Genomic DNA, 25772 nt, shown 5'->3' with positions numbered 1-25772 from the left:
TAAAATAAATAAATCAGTTTGTTAATTAATTAGTGGGACACAATTTTGGGTGTACGAAGTTTACATGGAGAGAGTAACAAAGGTACTACAGGATTAATATATATTTTACAGATCTCTACTGAACACTTAAAACCTTAATATAACTACAATTATGTACAAGAATAAATAAATTTATAAATATAAGACAGAATTTTGGGTGGAAGAATCTACAGCTGACAGATTATTGCATTGCATATCCTCTTGCCTCTTGAAATTACTGCATTTGTGTTTAGTGGCATCTTTGAAATGCAATGCAACCCATCTATGGAACAAAAAGAGAAGCAACATCATGTCCGTTGTTCATTAAGTCTCTTCTCAGCAGCTATAGCAGCGGCTACTGATGGTGGCAAGTGTCTTAGATTTGTGTTTGTGCTAGGATTTTCTTCACTTTCTGGCACTGTAAGAGGTGCTCTAGACAGCAAGGCTTCCACATCCTTCAGGGTCAAAACAGGTTGATCTTGATTTTTAGTGTTTCCACTGATAAATGAATGATTGCTCCTGCTTCTGTTCAATTTATATAGACTCTCTTCAACCGTGTCTTTTACCTGACAGATACAAGAATGAAACTATAAGAACAGTTCATGTGTTGAATTTATTTCTACGACAACAATATAAAATGGATAATAGTTACCACATGAAGGATAAGGAGAGAGATATAACAGTGCTTACAATGAAACGATGAATGAGGGTCTTATTTTTTTGTCCAATCCGATGAACACGACTGATTGCTTGTGCTTCAGCAGCTGGATTGAGCAATGGCTCAACAAGAACCACATGCTGTGCTTCCAAAAGATTGAGTCCATTGGCACCATGTTGGATTAAAAGCAACAACACCTGAATAGATTCTGGTGTTGACCCCTCACATCCTTTTGTATCATTCTGTTTTCCTCTAAATTGACTGATGGCAACATGTGCTTTTCTGAACTCAAGTTCATAACCAAAATAACATCAGTATAAGAAAGTTGAAATAGGCTGATTGTCCAAGAAGCAAATTCTAGGTGGTTCCATAAGAAATAATCCTCTGAACCAATTTTATGGATTACACTAGGGTTATTCACTGGGTGAGATAATCACAGCTCAATCCAATTCAATCTTCTAATAATTGGGAGACAGGTTTTATATGTTGAATCTAAGATCCAACACAACTAGACCAAGTTGAAGAAAATTACACCCTTGTGAGGCCAAAATGAGAAAAGGTAGAAGGAAAATAAAATTTTAACACCATTCTTTTGACACCATTTTGACACTGCACACGTGTCAAAATGTGGTTGGACGATTTCAAATTAAAAAACAAACTTTAGTTTTTTTCTTCCAAACATACCCCTGTCTCAACTTTTTTAATTTGATATCTCCAATCACATTTTGACACGTGTGCAGTGTCAAAATAGTGTCAAAAAATGGTGTTAAAATATCATTTTCCAAGGTAGAAAGTTAGGAAAGTGTTGGGGAGAAAATAAATGTGTGGGACCACAATAAGATCTTAGTCATAATCTTCTCTTTTCCTATCTTGTATTTTATTTTACCCCCAAATGAATACCTAATAGCCCAGCATAAAAACACAAATAAATGGAGAAATAGTAACTGCAGAGAGATTATCATACCTGCCTCCCTTCATCCGGATGAAGGTAATGTTATTGGCAGTAAAGGAATGCTCCAATACATCAAGTACATCATTCCAACTTGAAAACACAAGAACTTTTGCTTTATGATCATTAGCCTTTACCCACAAGATTCTTCTTGTGACTGCTTCAATCTACAGAAAACCAAATACAGAAAAATATGAGGAATTCAAGAGTTAGAGGGCACAAGGTATATGGTATAAATCAAATATGCCAAGGCATGTCTTCTTTTCTAAAGCAAGCAAATTACAATGTAAAATGTAGCAACAATATATTTTGAGAAATGTTAGACAATTTCTAATGGATATTTAAATTTTAAAAAAAAATTAAAAATAAAAATTTTAAAAAGTCTTCTTTTGTAAATAGTCTTTGAATGGTATCCCTGTCTCTACGATGATAGACTCTTTTCGTAAACCTATTGCCAATTTGAAATTGTAACAGACACCACAGCACAAACACTTTGTGATCAAATAAAACTTATTAGATGATCATAATCCTCCCAACAGTATGATAAACTATATTTCAAACAAATTGATATTCATATTAGTTATTTAGCAATTTATAATATGTATTATCACAAATTTAAAACTAAAAGACCGGTTATTAGCATATGTATCTAGCACAAATTTGTAATCACATTCTGTTCAAAGACAGACTCACTTATGATGCCTTTGTCATGGTTTCCATGGCATGAAATATTTATTTTTCTAAATTTTGAAAAAAATGTCAAAAATAAAATCTCATTTCATTCAAGAGTTTTTTCTTTAAAAAAATTCTTTCCTGTTTACAGTAATGAACAAGTTACTTCTTTCCTCAAGTTATATCCGGATATCAAATTAACAGTTTAGATACAAAAAGTTATCATTTATCATTGTTTCAAGGAATAACTCTCCTCAATAGATAAATCGTTAGAGACCTAATAATGGTACACCCAAACACAACATTTGTGTTTGAAGCATGGAAAATGCCATTGTAACTTGTGTTGAAATTTAACTCAATTATGCAGAATGGGGGCATAATTGATTGAACTTGAACACTTGGTCATTGTATACGCTCTAATTCAACAAGAACAAACTTATTCTACTAATAGCATAAGATGCTCGGAAGCAGTTGAAATTGGTTTTATATCTAGTTACAAATAGAAATTTTCTTAACCATTATTGGTTTACCAGCTTAATTAAACTATGGAATTATAATTTCATAGAAAATCAATTTGCCATGAATTGCATACAAAATGAAAAGCATCTCAATATCACATCAATGCAGTCAAAAGAATTTAAGTCTAAACAATATGCAGAGAGACATAATCAACACTACATGCCACTGTTTGAAGTCCAACAATGACAGACATAAGCCTATATCAAAGAAAAAGGATTTGCAGACAAACATTGAAATTTGTTTCATGAAATGACAAGTAAAATATCCAGTACAAAAAAGTAAAAATCCACGAAAGTTCAGAATTAAGAAAACAAAGCGTATGCTGGGTAGTGGCATGTGTACTTGTAGAAAGGAATTATGCTTGTCTATCTTAAGGGTATCAATAGAATTTAAGATCTTGTGCAGAAAAAAACCTTAGTCCCATATGATCCTTTGACACTAATGGATGCTTCACATTTTTCACTGCTGTCAATTGCATGCAGCACTGAAAGATTGGAAGCTTCATTCTGTGAATCAACAGCATAGGCAATGTTTCCAAAATCAGTATGCTGCCGACATGTAGGGCACATCACCCAATTATGAAGCTTGCTATTTTGAAGTCTTTTCTCAGTCATAGCAAATAAACCTGTAAAAATAGATGCATAGTTAATTTTCATATAATATTCATTTCAATGTTAATAAATGTTTAGCTATATATGTCTGTTGAACACAGATGGATGAGTGTAATACTAGAAAAGCACACGCTATGAATACTGATACTATTTGCTTTCTTCATGTTCTATGTGGACATAGAGAAATGCAGATGATCAATGTTAATTCAGTATACCAGTATTTTAGTAAAGCATAAAAGACAATGGAAACAAAATATTTTCTATATAATATAGCACCAACTATATGTCTGGTAACAGATTGAAGTACGTGCAGGACTCAAAAACTTATCAAAAGCTATTGAAATATTAAGTTATTATATGGTGGCAATAGAATGGCTTCATTAGAGCCCTTTTACACACAGACTCATATTTACCGTGTAGAAATTCAACGTTTTATTTAGAAGAATGAAATGAACAAGGATCAAAATCTAAGTTACTTGATCATATAGGGTTCAAAATCATGTAAAGAACCAACTCTCCTAAAAGCTTAGGTTGCTAGATTAAGACAAATGACTTTTATTAGATCTCCAACACAACTAAAGAATGACGATATAAAGTTCCTAGTATAATTCTTACATTTACAGCATGTGACATGCCCACATTGAAAAACCATCTTCTGATTGCCTAGCTTTTCTTGGCAGACTGGGCATGTTTCATCATCAGTTTTAGCTATAAGTACAGCCTTCTCTTCTGTATAGTTTGACATTGCAGTTCTTTCTCCTGAGATTGAAGAGCCGTTTGGACTTTCAAATTGCTTTTTTTGCTTGGATTGAACTAAACCCTGAAAAATGGTTCAGCTTTCCACGTCAGAAAAGAAATATCATATATTCCAGGGAATCTTGGTGGGAAATTTAAAAAATATCATGTTGAGTTTTCATTTAGTTAGATTGGTAAAATAACAGTCACCTAGGAAGATAAAAACACAGGTGGATCATCAACTTAAGGCAGTTATTTAAATGTCAAACAAATATTGGTCTCTAAGTATAGAGTATTCTCTCAAGTCCCAACTTCCTTTGTGAAAGTCTCATGTTTAAGACTAAATCGAAACATCTTAGCACTCAAATATTTCACTGTTATGTTAATTTTTAGTGCCCCTGTCATGAAATGTTTTTGACCAAATTTTTTATAGGCATGTGCAACCATTAAACTTTTGTATCAACCAACTCTTTACAAAGTTTTAAAGCACAGGCCAAATCTGCAATGTTGGTCACAAAGTAAAGGTTTTAGGGGTCTCCCAAACTGCACTGTAACTGTAATTACAGCAGCATTTGGGTGTAATTTTTCAATGTCAATATTTTGAGGGCTCCACGACCATAATTTAGAACCTTGCAAGTCTTATGAGTTCATGCTACAAACAGAATAGTGAAAAATCATCAATTGGCAACACTCATTAATATTGACATAGAGGATGTTGACAGAAGGATAGTATTGACATATATTAGAGACAAAAAGGGCCTAGCTCAACCTCAGAAACTAGTTCAAGGGGAGAGGTTTGCCCAAGTCTTCCATTGCCAAATTTGTTAATATCCTAAAGGTTTAAGGAAAAGACAAAATCAGAGAGATAAACCGAAACTGTAATGCCTTTAATGATTGATCCATATAGATGAGTACAAAATTAAATGTAGAGAGGACGACTGTCTAGATTTAAAGCATCTGAACACTAACTGTTGAATTTAGTGAAAAATATATATGGGATTAATCTTCCTTGTGTTTTGCATACACATAGGATAGTTTATTTATAATGTAAGATAAAGGTTAAACCCTAAATACAGAATGGACTGAGCCCAATTAACATAAACACCCAACTTAACATCTAACACTCTCTCTCAAGCTGGAGCATATAAATCATATGTTCCAAGCTTGTTACAAAAATAGTTAATTCTAGGTCCTCGTAAGGACTTGGTGAATATGTCTGCCAACTGGTTCCTTGAGTTAACGAACTCAGTCTTGATATCTCCGGATATGATTTTTTCTCTGATAAAATGACAATCAACTTCAATGTGCTTGGTTCTCTCATGGAAGACAGGGTTAGAACTAATATGAAGAGCAGCTTGATTATCACATATAAGTGTCATGTGAGTGACATCTCCAAATTTCAATTCACTAAGTAATTGTTTAAGCAACACAAGCTCGCAAGTAGTAGATGCCATAGCTCTATATTCTGCTTTTGCGCTGGACCTTGCCACAACACTTTGCTTCTTACTTTTCCAAGATATCAGGTTGCCACCAATAGAGACACAATATCCAGTAGTAGACCTCCTATCAGAAGGAGAACCAGCCCAATCAGCATCTGAATAGCAAACGATTTTTGTATCGTTGTTAGGACCATATAGAAAACCTTTTCCTGGTGATCCTTTAATATACTTCAGTATGCGAACAACTGCATCCCAATGGTCTTTACATGGGGAGTTTAGAAATTGACTCACCACACTAACTACGAAGGAAATGTCAGGACGCGTAACAGTAAGATAGTTTAATTTACCAACTAATCTTCTGTACCGTTCAGGATCTGAGAAAGGCTTCCCCTGATTTGGTAGGAGTTTGATGTTAGGATCCATAGGTGTCTCAACAGATTTGTAGTTCATTAACCCTGTTTCCTCCAAGATGACCCAAAAAATACCGGAGTTTGCCAAGATCTTTGGTTTGAAAATGGTGACAAAGGTGCTATTTCATCTGAGAGATGCCAAGATAGTCACTTCCTGTGAGAACAATGTCATCGACATACACTATTAAGTAGATACATCCAGCACTTGAGTGGCGATAGAACACTGAATGATCCGCGTCACTGCGAGACATAACAAATTGTTGAACAACACAGCTGAATTTACCAAACCAGGCCCGAGGAGTCTGTTTTAGGCCATATAGGGATTTGCGAAGACGACATACCAATCCAGATGACTGTTTTTGACCGACTCCCTTGGAACAAGTTTTAGAGCCATTTGCAAGGGTAATGAAATGGGGTTTTTCTTGGAGGGAAAGGGTTGAGAACAATGAGGTATTAACAAAAATGTGATCAGAAGCACCTGAGTCAATTACCCATGAATTTGAACCTTCCATGGAATGAGAAATGCAAGTTGTGGACATACTTGGGGACTGAGATGATTGCGCCAAGCTATTAGACTTTAATCGCAAATACTCTTGATACTCTTCCTCAATGAACTTGGAGTTGGAAGTAGAAGTTTCAGCCCTAGAGATATTGGCGGTTTTTTAAGGAAAGCCATGCAAGGAGGAGCAGTTTTCTTGGGTGTGACCCATCCTCTTACAGTAAGAGCACTGTGGACGTCCCCGACCTCCACGTCCTCCTCCTCTAGTGTCACGTCCTCCTCTTCCTCGCATTGCAACCATGACAGATGGTTCCATTGTTTCATGAGCTTCCTGAGACTTAGGCACAAGAACACGAAGAAGACGTGTGGTCAAGGCTTCCAAGGAAGGGACCTCATGACTTGCCAGAAGTTGATCTCTGATGTGATTCAAATCTATATGCAAAAAGTGTGACACAATAAGGCTTTCTTCCAAAAAAGTGTGACATGTCTTGAAGGCTCTAAGAGATATCAAAAGTCGGGGTTCCACAGATTACCACAATAGGGCACACAATTGAAAATCAGCTTGTTTCCATTGTTCAGCTTTGTCAGAAGGTACTTGGCTCCCATCCTGCTCAAGGTGGTCATAATGTCCTTGACCAAGGAACCACATTTCCACAACAGCAAACCAAGACAGAAATTTCTTTCCGTTTAGCTTTTCGGAAGTGATTGAGTGACTTCCAGAGAAAGAAAGAGCACTTCCAGATGCCATTCTTTGATAAAAACAGGAAAAGGAACCAGAAAAACCGTGAAGAACCAGAAAACCCTAGAGGGTTTCTTAGGGTTTACTTAAAGGGGAGCTTCTGGACACACCAAAGTAAGATTTTGAGGGTCAGAACGGACAGAGGAGCAGAGGGCGATAGCTATGGAGGTGGCGCAGCGACTTTCCGGTGAGTAGAGGGCGGCTTGTGGACAGCACGCGCCTGTTCGCAGCGCACAAAGCGGTTGTGCGTGACGGAGCGTGGAGGAGAATCAGGCGAACCCACCGGTGGGGTTGGCTGTCGCGTGAAGAGGCGAACCAGATCCAGTGGTCGCCGGACGGAACAGTGACGGCGGCCAGCGGCGGACGACGGCGAACAGCGGTGGACAGCAGCGGACAGATGCGAGATGGCGGACAACCAAGTTGAAGAACTTCAAACTGCAGTTGACAGCTGCAGATAGTGGCGAGACAGCCGCGGATAACGGCGAACGGCACCGGACAGATGCGAACAACAGTGACAGTGCTGTTAGACAAACCAGGATGGAAACCAAAGCAGGATGAACCTGCTCTGATACCAACTTGAGATCTAAAACAGAGAAATATATTTCTAAAGGGCTTAGAAGTCCCTTCTCAATTCTATTATTTATATAGATAAAGATATGATACAATAGATAGATGGAAGGTTAAGAGATTTGTTAAATATAGTGAAAATTATATATTGGAATTAATCCCTTGTGTTAAATACACACATAGGGTTCTCTATTTATAATAGAAGAAATATAGGCTAAGCCCAAATACAAATGAATATGTAAGAATAAAATAAAATAAAATAAGAACAATGTTTCCCTAATAAACATATAGGGACTATATTTCCCTAATTAACATAAACACAATATAAAATATATATAATATCTCTAACTCTCCCCCTCAAGCTGGAGCATACAGATTGTATGGACCAAGCTTGGAATAAATGAACTCAATTTGAAATATATGATCTGTCTTCAGGGGTGTGCGGCAAACAGATGCACAATCACATGTCGACGAACAACTAATAGCAATTTATGGACAATAGTGGACACCTGCGAAACTTCAAATAGCACCATGAAACTTCAAGTGGGATGACTTTGACAAAGGAGAACAACAACAAACTCCAGGGACTGGATTGCCATCAAGTAAGGATGGGGCTTGCATCAAAACTACAGGGACTGCCATCACTGACTGATGGGGCCTGTAGTGGCTAAAAACGACAAAACTACAGGGAATGCCATCACTGATTGATGGGGCCTGTAGTGGCTAAAAGCGACAAAACTACAGGGAATGCCATCACTGACTGATGGGGCCTGTAGTGGCTAAAAGCGACAAAACTACAGGGAATGCCATCACTGACTGATGGGGCCTGTAGTGGCTAAAAGCGACAAAACTACAAGGATTGCCATCACTGACTGATGGGGCCTGTAACAGGGACTGCCATCACTGACTGATGGGGCCTGTAGTGGCTAAAAGCGATAAAACTGCAAGGACTGCCATCATTGACTAGTGGAGTTTGAAAGCCTAAAACCTAGCTAGAAAGATACTCCCCCTCACGACGAACGGCGGAAATGACGACGCACCGATGACAGATCGTGAAAGTGGAAGATCATAATGAGCTCTTATTTATCAAAGCACCCAAAAAACAAATCTGACAGATTTGACAAAGGGTTGGTGAAACTGTTTCAACCCATAATTTTAGTGTTGAAATTTCTTGGTGTTAACCACTGACTGTCCTTGAAGACCTTTCAGAATAGAGAAGATAGCGGAAGCAGTAGAGGTAGGACTAGGTGTTGGTGCATCGGTGGCACAAGTGGCGGAGACGACGGTCGGAGACGGTGGCTAGAGACAGTGGCCAAAGACGGTGCCGGCGGCGGTGGCCGGAGACGGTGGCCGGAGACGACTGCCAGAGACGGTTGCCGGAGACGGTGGCCGCAGACGACGATCGGAGACGGTGGCCGCAGACGACGGCCGGAGACGGTGGTCGGAGACGACGGCCAAAGACGGTTGCCAGAGACGGTGGTCGGAGGCAGCGGACGGCCGGTGACGTACAGCAACACCGGACAGATGCGAGACAGAAACCAGAGATTGCCCATTGAAGTATAAAGGCACAGGTTGAAAAAGAAACTTTTAGGGGGGGGCCGTCGGTGACGGCGGCCACCGATGGCAACAAAGACAAAGTAGAAAAGGATCAGAAAACCTGCTCTGATACCATGTTAAATATAGTGAAAATTATATATTGGAATTAATCCCATGTGTTAAATACACACATAGGGTTCTCTATTTATAATAGAAGAAATATGGGCTAAACCCAAATACAAATGAATATGTAAGAATAAAATAAAATAAAATAAGAATAATGTTTTCCTAATAAACATATAGGGACTATATTTTCCTAATTAACATAAACACAATATAAACTAAATATAATATCTCTAACAAGATTGTCCTAGACTGCTAGGAACAATCATTATAGATAACCCAACACACAACTACCTACTTTAGGCCCTATTATACTAATCATAGGTAGACTTAATAATTATTTTAACATATACAATGCTAGAAAGCTATTTTAGGGAGTATAATAATAGCTCCTAAAGAAAGAATCCCTATATTTCAGAGATATCTTAATCATACCTAATAATTATAATCTCCTAAATAAGGAAGAAATATAATTAATGAAAACAAAGACTTTAATAGAAATAATACAGCTAAAAAGATTCTAACAGTTTCCTTTGGCTATTCATTCAATTTCGTATGTATACGAGTTTCTTATAACAGATTTAGGTTTATTAATGAACTCTTATATGATCATTCTGATTTATTTCAACCGTCGAGAACCAATTCTCAAAATGGTTTTATGTTTCAAACATATTACCCCACCCACATTATGGTGAGACTGAAGCATGAACAATAAACTAGTCCACCTGGTGCTAAAAATTTTAAATTAACTACGAAGAATGAAGACTACAAGGATTAAATTAACCACTTTGTAATAGAACCTAATAGTTATATGGATGCCCATGAGAGATATTAATGAAAAGATTCAATATATATATATATATATATATATATATATATATATATATATATATATAAAGAGAAAACAGTTTTAACATATACAAATTACTAAGGGTTATACCTTTAGGTAGCGGAGTTTTCCTTTCGTCTGGGACAACATGGTCAATGACATAAACTTTTCGTGGGAAAAGTTGGAGCTAGCAGCAACTAATTCATTTTCACCTAAAGCATCGAGAGATTTATCATCTTCACTTGTCCTTAGGTGCAGACGGGAAACAGCCATCTTTATTTCATCATGTGCACGCAGATACTGAGCTTGAGCTAATGCCAAAGACCTTGCATGGCCAAACTCTTTTCGCATTCCCTTATAAGTCAACAACAGAGGAAAAGGAACCAAGTCAATCAAAATTGTTATTACAGATAATCTTAGTTTTTAAGAGGTTTAAAGCTGTCAGTCAATTACTTTTTCACTCAGCACAGTTAAACGATCCTGAAAAGGTTTACTTGTATTTTGTGAGGGGAGAAGATAAAAATTGAAAATAAAAACACTTTAGATTAATTTAATTACTCCTTGAGGAATCCTATCCATAGAAAATATTTCATAAAGCTGTACCTCAAAAACATGTAAATCCTTGGTGGCAGCTGAGACAGAGTCCCTTCCTAATCGAGCCTTGCAGTAGTTCTTTATAACTCCAAGAATTAGCTCCAACTCAGATGCTGATCTTGAAACCTAAAATGCTCAACGTAATCAATTTGGAAGATTAAAAGGCAATGTTACATGTTTCAAAATACTAACCCAATTTGCTCGAAATGAAAACATTAGCCAATCATTGTTGATGGCCAGCCTTGGAATCTAATTTGCCAGAGTGCAGGTTGACACTTCGGAACAATATATTTAGGAACATTTATAACAGTAAAATGTAATACAACAATTCTCAAAAATTGAGAATTTTCCTGGACAAAGATGGAACATGGTGTTGAATCCATTGATATGTTTCAGGTGTCCTTTTCTCCGTTTTCATCTCACTTTTTGTATTATAACAATTCAAAACTTTCTTTCAATAGACACTGAATATTTTCAATGCAGAGATCTAAGAAGGTTCCTTAATTTAAGCATCAGGTCTTATAGGGAACTCTAATTGAAGAAAGCTTGAGAACTAGGTCTTAACAACACATAAAATATTTCTAGTTTGGGTTCCTCCGTTTTTAAGTATTAACAAATTGAAGTATGGGGTTCTTATATGACCTCAGCATTGAAGCAAAACTTATAAATATATAGCAAGAGTTGTTGAGAAGTGATGTAACGTAGTGGGATTCATTTAAATTAGAATACGACTTCGTTTCTACGAAGACTATTGCACAGCAGATGCTCTTACATCAATAAAAAGAAGTCTTTGACCCAAAGAAAATGTCAATCAAATGAAGTAACTCACCACTACTCTTTGTCCAACATTCCTTTTCTTTGATTCTTCATGACCGATATCAGATGTTGCAGAACTGTTACTAGATTGTGATAGCTTTGAGAGGAAATGATTTAGTGCAAAGTTTTTCTTCTGAAAATCTACTGCCTCCTCAGCAGATGAAATTATTCCTCCACGTTCGTTCTTAAGAACGAAGAGTCTTGCTTCGTAATCCTGAGGAAAAAATAAATCATAAGACCTATTACATTCATTAGACACAAGATGAAGAAAATTGACAGATAAATTAAGTGGTAAACCTGAAACAATTCATCTAGCTCGCACAAAACACATGGGGGACCGTCAGAATTAGGCTGACAATTTCGACATTTACCCACACGTTCAATATCTTCCTCTTTTGGTTTTTCCATTGTCTGATCAATTTCTAACAGTCGATCTAGTAGTGTTTTTCTAGAGGCCTCTAACTGATCCAAACCTGTCTGAATTTGATACTTAAGAGCGCTTATGCTTCGGAAACTGGATTAAAAGTAACACACATCAGTAATAGCGATCTCAGTCAATTTACTAGAAGTTATTTATCAAAATATCTTGGTAAATAATTCTGAAATCTGATTGCACAATAAAAGATCTGATAGGTTCTTGAATCAAGAACTATCACTTTACACGATTCCCACTCACACATAACCCAGAAAAAGAAGAAAGAATGATATATATTCTTCTATATGGATCAACGTTTCAACTGTACAACACCTCCCAAGGGATATCTCCCTCCTCCACAGGATATAAAATGTCTTGCCTATTCAAAGAATGTTAGAAAAGAACTCCCTTGTACAAAATTCCTAAAGCCTTATATATAGGCTCCCTTTCCCCTACAACTAACAAAACTAACAAACTCTCCTAGGTCAGGAACCTAATACCAGTACTCTCTTCCTCTCCAAAAGACACATAGAAGATAGGAAAATCGGTATATTATTCACAGTATAGTGTTTGTACAGAAAAGAAAGCGAAGGCTTAACCCTTCTCACAGGTATGAACCTGTCAATTAACAAATCAATCCACAACCTCTTCTATCTAACTGGCCTCTATTTATAAAGCCTCTCCCGCCCAATCTTAACTGTCCCAAGCAGTTAAGTTGTTATAGTTAGTTACCCTTCTTCCTTCTCTCATAAACTAACCATCTCTTCTTATCCCTATCAATACCCTCCCCTTGAACACCAACCTTGTCCCCAAGGTTGAAATCGGGGTATTGTTCCCTAAATCGGGTATTGTTACAGCTTTGTGGGTTCTACAAACACCACGTCATATCTATCCAGAAGTATATCCATTTCTCTCTTTTGATTTTCGGTGAGGCCCAAATACCCTGGTGCCTTATTTTGGGCCTCCATTGAGCCCAACTCCAAACCATGAACCAAGCCTATGCCCTGTCAATCTTCAGCAAAGCCCTAGGTCCCACCACTTTACGTTCCAACGTGAGGTCCCCCTTCACTGTCATCTCCTTCCCTCCTTGTCTATACACCATTGTTAGTTTCACCCAATCCACCAGTACTTCCCCCAGTTTTTCCAACAACTCCAACCCCAGGATCACTTCGACTCCTCCGAGTTCAAACAGGTAAAAACGTTCAACCAGCTTAGCATCCCCCTGCTCCAACTCTACCTACTCACAGCACCCACTAATTCTCTTCCTTTGGCCGTTACCCAAGCTCACCATATATGGTTGGGTCTCCGCCACCGCCATCTTCAGTTCCTCCACCAGTCGTCGAGCAATAAAGTTGTGGCTCGCGCCACTATCAATCAAAACCAATACCTCTCGCTGCCCAATGCGTCCTCGTAGCTTCATCGTTTTGGGTGTCGTCAGTTCGTCGGCTGATAGCGCCGACAACTCCATCGTAGCGAGGTTCGACTCAGTCCTCTCGTCACCTTCAGTTTCTTCCTCCTCTTCTGCTAAAATTAGCATTCTTAGACCCCTCTCTGGGCAACGGTGGTCGGGGCTGAAGGGTCCGCCGCACCTGAAACATCTTCCCTCCTCCCTCCGTTTAATATACTCCGAATATGGAAGATTGCGAACATTCCAATCACTTCCGCCACTGTTAGCTATCACATTACTTCTCCCTTGGGTCACATCCTTCTTAATAGACCCCACACTTTCAGCCTGTCCTCCTCGGACCGTCGTGTCACGATTTAGGTCTATTCGCGTCACCGACCCCGTCGGTCTTCCCTAAGAACTTTGATTTTTGGACACCCATCCTCCTCCTGTCTTCGAAACGGTACACAACTTCTCCACATCTCTTGCCACTCACATGGCGGTCATCAAATCCGGTGGATCATGAGGCCTGACATGATCACTCACCTCTTCCCGCAAGCCTGACAAGAAATAACCCATAATTTGTTCCTCGGATATTTGGGTTGTTTGCCCAACCAGAACTTCGAAATCGCGTATATACTCCTCCACCGGTACCGCCTGTCTGATAGTCGACAGTCTCTCATACACCGTCCCCCGTATACCCCCTCCGAATAGTATTCCCAGAGCCCTCTTCAACCCATCCCAAGAAAGGTTCTTGGTCTTCTCTCGCCAAAATCGGAACCAGTTGCCGGCATAACCTTCCATGCTAATGAACACCAATTCCAACTTCTCCTCCTCAGCCACCCTCTAGACCTCGGAAAACTTCTCAGCTTTGTCAATCCACACCCAAGGCTCGCCTCCTTCAAATACGGATAACTCGACCCGTTTCCTCCAATTGACCATCCCTCCTTGGTTACACTCTCCGCCTCTCCCTCCTCCGCCGTTGGATCTACCCCCATTATCATTCACCGACGGTTGACTCTCATTCTGATGCTGGCCTCTGTGATGGTGGTTACATTCTCCAAGGGCCTTCAAGTTTGCTTGAATGTCCTGTTGTATCGTCGTCGTCTCCTGTCGTAGAGTCCTCGTGTCTACTTTCGTCTCGGCGATTGCAATCTCAACCGCCTCCAAGTGCCCTTCAACTGCTACTACTCTTCCCTCCATCAACTTCTCGCGTCTCCTCACCGATTGGGATCCGGCAGGTCGGACCAAATGTTAGGTTCCTAGGTTGGAAACCTAATTCCAGTACTCTCTTCCTCTCCAAAAGACACACAGAAGATAGGAAAATCGGTATATTATTCACAGTATAGTGTTTGTACAGAAAAGAAAGTGAAGGCTTAACCCTTCTCACAGGGGTGAACCTGTCAATTAACAAATCAATCCACAACCTCTTCTATCTAATTGGCCTCTATTTATAAAGCCTCTCCCGCCCAATCTTAACTGTCCCAGGCAGTTAAGTTGTTACAGTTAGTTACCCTTCTTCCTTCTCTCATAAACTAACCATCTCTTCTTATCCCTATCACTTACTAATTCTTCTTTCTCCTTTCATGAACTCGCAATATCCTACCATTACTCTCCACCTCATGTCCAACCTTGTCCTCAAGGTTGAATTCGGGAAATGTGAGATTTGTAAAGTGAGATTTGTACCCACTTATATATTATGAATTTGTTTTATCTGTAATTGATATGAGACTTCCAACAACTCTCTTTTAGGCTTTATCTCTAGCGAATGTGAAGCTTGACTTTTTCCCAATAGTCATTGTTCAAGATCCCAAATCAAATAGAAATTTGGTCAAATTGTAATAAATAAATAGATGCAAACCTCACATTTCAAGACGATTTTCTAAAATTGAGCTAGGCTTAAAGTCTATCTCATAAGATTCACTAACAACATATATGAGAGTGACCACTAATAACTATATATTAGAACACTGTTCATAACTAGATATTGTATGTTGTTGAAGTGTATGGATAACATCAAAATTGTAGTACTTGACAATTGTCTTTAATAATCAAAGCCTGACTGACCGAGCAGTTATTCTTGATGACTTTGAATTGCTTGAAGTTCCTGAGATGGCTTCTTCAATCTTTCTAATCAACTCAGAGGAGAAATCTTTGCTCTGCTCAGCATGATGGAGTGCTTCTAACCACCAAAATGTATTTTGATATGTTCGACTGTCACGGTAAGCATTACCGACCTACAAAAAATACAAATGTCATTTACAGAAAATATAATGAAAGAAAGGGAAAACAACCTTGAGCATATTCGATCTTCACAATTATAACATAATAAAGCATCTCAACATGATTTGGTATTACTATATATCTCATGTAGTTACTAATTAACATAAAAATTGCTTACCGCAAAATGAAACAAAATTACTGATCATATTTATTTTTTTCACCTCTATAAGCAACACATCTTGTATTCTTTCCCTGTGAGTATTGTATTACTCAGATGGCTAATATTTTCTTAGCTTTCTATTAGTTTGTTAGTACTTAAAACTTTAGTTATTTAGTTAGTTAGTACACATGCCAATTGTTACTATGACAGTTGTACCTTTCTCTTTGTTTTATATAAAGAGACTCCTGTAAATTAGTTGAATTGATTACAAACAATTACAATGTGCTTGAAGGTTCTTTATAGCTATTTTCTCCTTCTTCCCTTTCCTTCACAACCTATGTGAAGATTTTGGAGAAACTAGATAATTGTAACTTCTTGCTGGCAGCAACAAGTGGAACCAAGACTTAAATTTGTTTAATCCGTCTATTTTGCATCGATTTCTTATTAAGCTGATTGTGAAGCTGGAAAAATCAGTCCAGCATATAGACATGGAAACAAAGTGATCAAATGTTGTTGACATGGTTCAATCTATGCTATTTCAATTGTCCTTTCTTATGTTCTTGAAAGTGTTCATTCCTATCAGGTTTGGGATGAACTTCATGAGCATGTTCACATGAGTAAGAGTGCAACAACTTGGCGCTGAACTTCATTCCACTTCTCTTGAAAATTGTTCAATGATGAAATTTCTTCTCCACATGAAAGCATTGGTTTTTGTCTTGCTTCTGTGGGTTATCAGAATGTTAGTATGAGAGAAAACAGATAAAATATTAACAGAAAGAGAACTGCTTATTATTTCACTAATTAAGAAGAAGACACAAGCTGAGAACATATATAAGCTCGAGAGGTTACAGTTGAAAGCCCAGATAACTAACTAACATCCAGTTGAATAACTGAATGCTTACATTTATATCTCTAATAGTGGGAATATTGTTTCTCTTCAAGAAGACATTGATGTGATCCTTAAAGGTTTGCCTCAAGACCATGAATCTGTTATTTTTGTTATTGAAAGTAGGCTTGAACATCTTATCGAGGAAGCTGAAGCTGTTCTTCTAGCGCAAGAGTCTCGGCTAAAAATGTTTCAAAAGAAAGTTGTTCTTGATTGTGCTTCTGTTAATATAATTCAATCACCAACGCCTGATTCAATTTTGAAGAATGAAGAACTGCTGAAGTGACGACATAGAATGTGCAGAACCTAGATGCAAAAGCTCACTAGTTTTCATGGATCCTCTTCCTTCTAGGGTGGTTGTGACTATGATTATAGAGGTGGTGAGTGTGGTCGTGGAGAAGGACACTTTGCTAATATGAAGTGCTAAGTATGGACCTATTGCTTCCTTTTTCTATCACCAGTTTGATCAGACTTGAAAGAACTAATATGAAATAAAGAAGATTTTTATTCAATTGATTCATTTGAAAACGTACATCAGTCTCTATACAGAGAGCCCTAATCCTAAAATAATAATTACAAAGAGATCTCTAGAATCTTCTAACAACTTCTATTAGCATCTAGTAATAAATTTAATATTCTAGCAATTTCTAGTAATGCATTTAATATCCTACAAACAACAATCAAAATTATTGCGCTCCCACACAAGTCTATTTTTACTTAAATTCTCAAGGAAATTCAAGCCATATTTTCTAGAGAAACTTTCATCCATTTGCTCAACACAATATATACTCACATTTTCCTCAACACCAACAAGCTCTGCTCCACCTCTTGTATATCCTTCAACCAACTAATGTCCTCCTTTGTAGCTATTACCAACCCCCCACCCATTCTGATGGTTTGGTAACCATAACTGGAGAAGGTTCATTGCCTACTCCCAACATTCCAAATTCTGATTCCAATTCATTCCCTAGTTTTAGTGCTTCTTACATGTTACCGGTTATAGTCAAAACATTCACCACAATGTTCATTAATGAAGTTCCAGAACACACTTACATTGGTAATGGCGAAGGGTTGCTAATCCAATCCTTTGGATCCTCCTATTTTTCAGCTCCTAATAATCATTACATTTCTTTAGCCCTTAATCATTTAATTCTTGATCCAACTATCACTAGAAGTCTAACTATCGTCAGTAAACTTGCTAAGGAAAATTTTGTTTACTTTGAATTCCATGCTATTCATCGTTTTGTTAAAACTTTTGGTTATTCAGTTAGTTAGGCTTGTTAGCTCTTACTATGACAGTTGTACCTTTCTCTTTGTTCTATATAAAACTCTTGTAAATCAATTGAATTGAATACAAACCGGGGTAATTTTTAGTTTCACTTCCTTTTCCTTTCTCTCTCTCTCAAGAACTCTAATATTACAAAAATCTAAATCTAAGAGCATTGTATGATCCTATGCTCCCAACCAAGGATAACCATAGATCACGTGTAGGAGGACTCTTTGAATGCGAGTTTAGACTTAACTCCACAAAATCAACTTGCTGAGTGAAGGCTTTTTCCCACTTATATCTCTTCAAGCTCTATCTTGGTTTTGCCAAATACACACCCTCATGCACAACAACTCTATTGGGCTTGGTGAGTAGAAAATACAGTGGGTAACCCTTATAACTGATTTGAGATAAGCTCTCATGCCATCATAGAATGTGAGTTTGGGTCTAACTCAACTCTACAAAATTGACTTATACGACAAGGTTTGTTCCCCACTTATATTCTCTTTCTAGGTTCTATCTCTAGCCTACTTAGGACTGGGGTTTTTCCTAATAAGGACCACCCAATACCAGCCTCACTATATTTATCAATCTTATATAAAAGGTGTTAGTTTGTACCATTCAAAAAGGTCATTTAAATGATCATAGAAATGGTTGTTGTGGCTTAAATTAATGGTGGACAAACTGTGTATTAGGAATCAATGTAGTATTAATAGTTTTGTTCCCAAAGTTCAATATAAGTGAACAAATTCTTCCTTAAGTTGAAGATATTTACCTGAACATAAGAACTTTCAAACTCCTGTTGGGCTGCAGATAGCTTTGAACTGAAGACAGACAAGAATTTCTGTTTTGAATCTTCACATTCTGCTATCAGAGATTTGACAGAACTGGCTGCTAAATTATCAAATTCCTGATCCTCCTTTATGTCATTTTCCAAAAGGCTACCATTTGATGGTTCTGCAGATGGCACGGTTGCATTTATGTCATCACAACCACTTATTCTTTGCCTCTTCACATGACAACTGTCAGCCTTTAAAATTAAATGCCTTTTGGTCATCTTAAATTCAGAACTTTCAGATAATTGTTTTCCTTTGGATGCCAATGTTAAAGCAAAGTTTGAAGCAAGTGGAAGTATTTCAGCAAGATTATGATGTATGTGGATATTTAACAAAGGATCCAGGCGGAAATCTTCAGCGTGTTCTCTAGCCAAAGCCAGAGCTTCACCGTACAGTGATGTAGCTTGAGAAAAATCATTTTGTATTGCAGCAATAGCTGCAAGTGCATTCAAAGCAATAACTAACTTCCTGAGAGCTTCCTCACCTTCTATTTTGGTCTTGCTTATAAGAACCTACAGATTATGTTCCATAAAAAAATTGACAGACATTTGTATATTGTATGTAAAAACAAATCAAGGATCCTTCCAAGTAACATACCATTAGTATTTCTTCCATCGTCATTGGTGTCTGCTGTAGGGAGCGCAACCCAGAACTTCCAACCTGGGGATGACAACAAGCTTGACGAAGCTTCAGCAAAGCATTCAGTAGCTTCCCTGCCTCGGTGTGAGTGATTAAAGGATCAGAGGAGCTTTGCAAAGAGATAGAATCTGGAATATGCATCAAATATTGCAAGTTCAATCATTACCATGGATGCACATTTCTTTCAAAGGACTTATAAAACGAAATTACACAGCTCTGGGCAAAAACCTTGGCCTTTTCTATTAAGAATATCATTTCTCAAACTTTCAATAACTTCATGAGCATCTCTAACACAAGTTTCATGTTGCCTCTGGTAAAAGTGCTCCTCTACTGGTGAGAGTGTAAGCCAAGAGAGACACTCCTCTTGGGATGGAAGGTCCAATTCATCAGCAACATGTTTTTTAGAAGAACGCCACATGATTTGTTTGAAAACATTGTGTGCAAATTCCATAGCTCCCACATCTCCCTTCTGCATAAGTATGGAGTGATAGCTAAGCTAAGTAAGACAAATTTACAAACCTTTCTGAACTCTGCTGAGATGCAGGACATGACAAAACTAGAGATGTCTAAACTAAAATGAAATTGCAAAAAGGTAATTGATTGTCTCTATACACATAAGGCTTATATCATGTCAAATGAGAATAAAATTTGGACTTGAATTTCTGTATTCATTCTATCTGCAAAGAGTCCAAGATTATATTATATTGTCTGTGGTAATTAGGTGACCATACGGAAATATAACTTACTCCAAGTTGATATTCAATTTTTATGTATAAAATAGAAGAAAAAAAAAACTAGTAATAAGGAAAGTCAGTCTGCACCAAGTTCATAAAACATTAAATTAAAAAGAAAATACCTCATAAGGATCTCTAATAACATCAGTCCACCACCTGTATGTATCAAAAGGACTGGCTACAAGGAACCTTAGAAGTCCATATAAGTCATCAAGTTTTCGCTGAATTGGGGTACCAGTAATACACCATCGATACTTTGAATGGAGCCTTAGAGCCATTTCAGTGGAAGCTGTAGTACTACTTTCCACCATTTGTGCCTCATCCAAGCAAACCCTCCACCAGTATATTCTCGTAAGCAGAGTTGGGATGACAGGGTACCTACAAGAAAAAAGTGGCTACTAAAACACTTGGGACCATAATAGATAACATTAGTGAGGATGGTTTGTGAAAAGGTTTAAAATTAGAAATCATAAACAAAATATAACAAACACCTTAAAGACAGTCAAAACCTGATGGATGAAAAGTTCAACCAAACTCCTAAACTCGTCTTGAAATGTATGGATAAAATATCCTACATATTATATATAGCAAAGGAGAAATATGGCACTCTTTAGTGCAAACCTTTTTTGAAACCTCAGAAAGTGCCGATCACCTTCATGCCTATCAGAATCGTGAGACAGATCCTCTTTAAGCACATCATATGTAGTCAATACAATGTCAGCACTAGCAAGATCACTGATATCCATCACAGACGCATTGGAAAAAGATGTTTCTCGCACACCTTCATAGACACAAGTTTTCAAGGAGCCCTGATGCGTATGGCTATAATGACAAACAAAGTTAATGAGAACGTTTTTACTATAATTAAATTAAATAACTAAAAAGACGTTACAGTTTGAAATCATACTTCACAGAACATACTAAAGCACGGAGCAAGCACATTACTCCCAAGTCCACACAGGATATGCAGAAAAGCAATGTCCCAAGTTGACTAGAGATAGTGTCAAAATACAATACATAAGTGAGAACAATCCTCACTTACAAACAAGTTTTGTAGGGTTAAGTTAGGTTTTAAACCATTTTGTAAGACCTAAAAGCAGGACCTTGCCCAGAATTACATAAGGTAGGAGGATCAAGTCCTCCTAAAGGCAACACACATGCTCACACAAAAAAGAAGAGCATTCGTAGTTTTGATCAAGAAAAACTTATACCGTATAATTTCATCATGCCACTGGGGCAAAATAGGAGCAGGGCAGACAATGAGAGTGGCGCCAGAGGCAATAGGAGACTCAGTAGCTTGAATTAGTTCAGAGCACATATGACATACATATTCTCCATCCCTCACAGCCACTGTAGTTTTATATGTCTTGCTTTCACATCCTTGTTTTGATTTCAAAGATTTTCCTTTAGGTGAATAACCAACACAATCCGCATGTTGCCAAGCATCACAAATGTCACACTGAACCCACAGTCCTTCATATTTAATACTTTCGCTCACAGCTCCACATATGCACTCCACACGATCTCTTTTAACTCTCTTCAAAGTGACTTTTTGGTCCCCGTTAATTTGTGGCTCTAAATCAAATAATATGTCACTTCCAGATGCTGATCTACGGTGAGTAAAGATGCAAGCAAGCAATTCAACAGTTTTTCCCAAGCCCATCTCATCTGTTGCATCAAAATAAATTAGTCATAGAAGACTGAATTTTCAATTGTATTGGAAAATGGAAAACTATATGCATACAACACCCACATAGTCTGACAATAATATCATATATAAATACCAACTATAATATAATACTAAGTCAAAGACCAACCTCTCCATAAAACCTAAGCTATTGGCGGATGGCAAAGAATGGTTCATAAAAACATTTGATATAAACAGAAATCGATAGAATTTCAACAGCAAGATTCTATCAGTGAACTCGTGATCCTAAAGCCAAAAGATCCAATGGACTATTCATTATGCAATAAATTTGACTGTAAACAGTCAATTCAGTATGTCAAAAGAAGCCAACAAGAAAAAGGACTTTCTTTATATATAAAACAGTAGTTTCTCTGCACTAGTAAATATCTAGAACCTATCCAAACTAGAATGTAGCAAAGATCTACATGATGATATGAGGAAAAAAAGTGAAATATGCATCATAGGTTGGGACCTACCAGCAAGAATGCCTCCAAATACATAAGGCGAAGAAGTCTCTGGGTACAATGAAATATTTCCACTGAAGCCATTGTAATTCAAATAAGCACAAGGGAAGAGAGAATGAATTCATAATAGTCGGGGGGGTAGAATGAACAGCCTTTCATGAATAATACAATAGAAAAGAATGCGTGGATATTATATCTTGAAAACTCATAGACAAAACTTACCTGAATGGATTGAAAAACATTTGAGAACTGGTGTCCAGAAAATCCACAGGTATGCATAGTGGAGAATGAAACTGATTTCTTTCTCTTTCACCCTGACTTTCTTCCACTGCTTTCTCTCTTTCTACCATCCAGAAAGCTGCACGCCTTTGATATGGCCTCAGTTTAGGAAGTAACTCTGGTATGTCATCTTCAATCATTGGCTCTGCTCTGTACACAAGATATATGAAAGATAAACAAAAAGGCTAAACAAAATGTTTGACATGAGATTGACTATCACTAGACTTCGATGAAGATTGAAGTATGTTATTGTATGATCAAATGACCATCGTACCAACTATTATAATCCTTAAATTAGAATCCAAGGCCAAAGAGAATGTTTAACTTACTTTGAAGGCTTAATGGCTTCATATAAACCTGCAGGATCAAACCTTGCATGTTTCCTTGACCTGCAAGTGTCATCTACCATCTCTGTCTGTGGATCACCATCCATTTTCATACAGCTATAGAACCCATACCTAACTTCTGAAGTCATTATTTCTGGACGCAACCAAGACATTACATTTACCATACTCTTTTTCCATAGTTGTCTAGAAGTATCAAGAAGCGACTCACATGCATTGAAGGCGTTCTTTAGTACCTCAACCCTTACCCTGAGGGAGGAAATTTCCCCAGAAAGCCCAACCCCAAGAACTGGCCTCAGTGTAACAAACTTCAAACTTGCCAAGTGGAGAAGACCAGTAACACCTTCATCAGGTCCGTCAAAAACACCAGATAACAACACTGTATATGTTTCCTCATGGTCAACGGTAACTCTTCTTGCAAACTCCAGATGAATATCAGTATAGGGTAACACAGGCCAATGACCTAATTTAATTCGACTAAGAACATTACTTACGTTACATACTCGAAATCTTAACAAGTACTGCTGATCCCGACAAAAATCCTCAGCCAACTCAAAACCAGAAAAACCTTCACTCAATTTTAAATCCCTCAAAACAACCTCAGAAATATCAAGGTGTTCACCCGACAACCAATCCAACCGAACAACCTCCACAAAATAAGGCTTATCAATGCCACCAGAACTACCTTTTGCTGCTTCCCCTCCTTCTACAACATTTTGTTTATTCAATTCCGTCTCGGCAGAAGCATCTGGGTCTAGTATTATCCCACCTGCTCGATGAGGTTTGCTTTTTCGCCTACCCATCACTTTTCACCACTAGCAAAAACAAAAATTGCTAAGTTATATTTCTTAACATAATACAATACAAAGATTATTCATGATTTTACAGACTTGAAAATGAAGCTCAACATGGAGCCAAACAACTCAAAGACTTATTATATCTAACACTTCGGTTATGAAAACAACACAATCAAAAAAACCAAAAGAAACACCTTACACTGTCATAATAGAAAGTCAAGAACAAACTTAACAAGAATTAAGCATATCATAAGGCAAAGTAAAGAAGATTGAATGATAAACATTCAGGAGTTCGTAGATGCAACTACGGAACAAGAAATTGGAAAGAACAGAGGGTCAACTGAATCAAAGGGGTAAGAGCAAGTGATCAATTGCACCGCCATAGCCTAATACCGAAAGTCAGAAACTTGAGATAATTTTGAGAGACCCTATAGAGCTGTGAGTGTTGCACGTGAATTTTTGCATGGGAAAATGTGAAAGGGGGTTAGAATTGGAACCTGAAAAGAGTGAAAGAGAGCATGAATTTGGGAAGCGAGCGAGAAAGAGCATGCAGCAGAGAGTGAGTCACACGCGCGAGTTTGCGAAATTGGGAAAGAAGCTGGAGAGAGAAACAGAAAGATTGATAGATAAATAGAATGCGAAAACAAAATAAAAGCGTGTTTGTGTATGTTTCTGTGAGTGAAAGTGTTGGACGCTCTTGCTGTTACAGCCGCAAACGTTGTTTGCAACGAATCCAGAGATCTTGGATCCACTTTCATCTTGCCAACATCACCCTTCAACCCCTCTCGTATATTCAATTTGACCTGATTGGTTAAATTTTACACTAATTTTAAAGGTTATTTGAAAACATATTTTAAAACGAAAACTTTCTCTTGACAACATTTATTTGACAATGTTTTCACAACACTACGTGTATGTTGGCTCTTTTCACAGAAGGAAAAAACTATTTTAAAATTCCTACGAAGGGTAATTTAGGAAATCTCAATATACATTTTGACAGTTTTATTTCACATTTTTCATCCTTGTTTGAGTGTCCCGTTGTCTCTCCAAGTCTCGAATTTCCTCGTTCGTCTCTTCGAAAGTCTCTAATCGCGTCATCTCTCCGAAAGGTTTTTATTGCTCCCAAATGTCCCTCATCCTTTGTTTAGTTCGCGTTTTGTGTCGCATTCAGTCTTTATTGGAAAGCTCTATTTCATGATTTGGTGTTTGTTGCACTCTCTCGGTTGTCTTAGTAAGTAAAAGATCTCGAACCCTACTCTTTTCTTGGATTTTTTTTTGTTTTTGTGTTTTGTGAATCCTAACGGTTGTCTCTACTATTGATTTTTTTTGTATGAAATAAGTGCAGCTACAATGGTGTCCCAAAACCCAAAGGTGAGTTAAAGTTTTGGTATTTTATATAGTTGCATTTTTTTGTAAGTAATAACATTGCTTTTGTAATGTTTTGTAGTGGCGGGTTCGAATCTATCTGGATTCATCAACCATTGTTCAAATGAATGGCTTATTGAGAGATGTCCATGTAGATCGAATTGTGATGACACCATTTCGTTGGTGTTTGGAGCTACGTAAGCCTTTGGATGTTAATTGTGAATTATTGAAGGTTATGGTATGTCGGTGGGTTGGGCATGATGTTAGCTTCAGGGTCAGTCATCAATTGGTTCCATTTACTGTTTTGGATGTTTTCATGAGCACTAGTTTAGACATAGGTGGTTTAGAAATCCCATATGATGAATGTTTAGTTTGTTTGGTTGGGGAAATGTTTAATTCAAAGACCACATTGTGATAGTCGACATTGTGTTTTACATATTCGAGTGTATCTGTTGTTTGATTTGGAATTATGTTATTCTCTTGTACTCTAACGGCTATATTTTTAAAAGTTACTTTAGCATTGATGACTTGGTCAACTGTATTGAATGAGTTCTGTTATTTGTTGACCATAGGCTACT

General features: G+C 37.5%; 1 protein-coding gene across 6 annotated transcripts; it reads right to left on the bottom strand.

Annotated features, from left to right (window-relative positions):
- On the bottom strand, positions 1-24632 carry LOC106764879 (E3 ubiquitin-protein ligase SHPRH). Of its 6 annotated transcripts, none has more exons than XM_014649307.2 (20): positions 24327-24632; positions 23018-23847; positions 22632-22838; positions 22422-22483; positions 21470-21926; positions 20880-21080; positions 20381-20636; positions 19753-19993; positions 19483-19652; positions 18825-19397; positions 15581-15750; positions 12012-12228; positions 11728-11928; positions 10908-11024; positions 10416-10658; positions 4043-4247; positions 3230-3441; positions 1641-1792; positions 709-958; positions 1-584 (listed from the first exon to the last, which is right to left on the bottom strand). In XM_014649307.2, exons 2-20 carry the CDS (start codon positions 23833-23835, stop codon positions 327-329), a joined length of 5010 nt encoding a protein of 1669 aa, XP_014504793.1. In that variant the 5' UTR covers positions 23836-23847; positions 24327-24632; the 3' UTR covers positions 1-326. The 6 variants fall into 6 exon arrangements, with proteins under 6 accessions (XP_014504793.1, XP_022637824.1, XP_022637825.1 ...); XM_022782103.1 differs by lacking the exon at positions 24327-24632 and adding an exon at positions 24029-24305; XM_022782104.1 differs by lacking the exon at positions 24327-24632 and having other exon boundaries at positions 18825-19006; positions 19370-19397; positions 23018-23835.
- Positions 24633-25772: the final 1140 nt, after the last annotated feature.

The sequence above is a fragment of the Vigna radiata genome, chromosome 6 (genome assembly GCF_000741045.1).
Source record: "Vigna radiata var. radiata cultivar VC1973A chromosome 6, Vradiata_ver6, whole genome shotgun sequence".
NCBI classification, from domain to species: domain Eukaryota; kingdom Viridiplantae; phylum Streptophyta; class Magnoliopsida; order Fabales; family Fabaceae; genus Vigna; species Vigna radiata.
Note: the sequence above shows the minus strand (reverse complement) of the source record. Positions and strands in the feature narration are given on the sequence as shown.

Bases quoted from the DNA above. Each gene is read 5' to 3' on its own strand.
- LOC106764879 (XM_014649307.2), bottom strand. From the start codon at position 23,835: ATGGGTAGGCGAAAAAGCAAACCTCATCGAGCAGGTGGGATAATACTA. The intron at 11,929-12,011 runs GTTTACCACTTA...TTTTTTCCTCAG, and splicing joins AGCTAGATGAATTGTTTCAG to GATTACGAAGCAAGACTCTT. The intron at 4,248-10,415 runs GTATAACCCTTA...ACCATTTTTCAG, and splicing joins GAAAACTCCGCTACCTAAAG to GGTTTAGTTCAATCCAAGCA.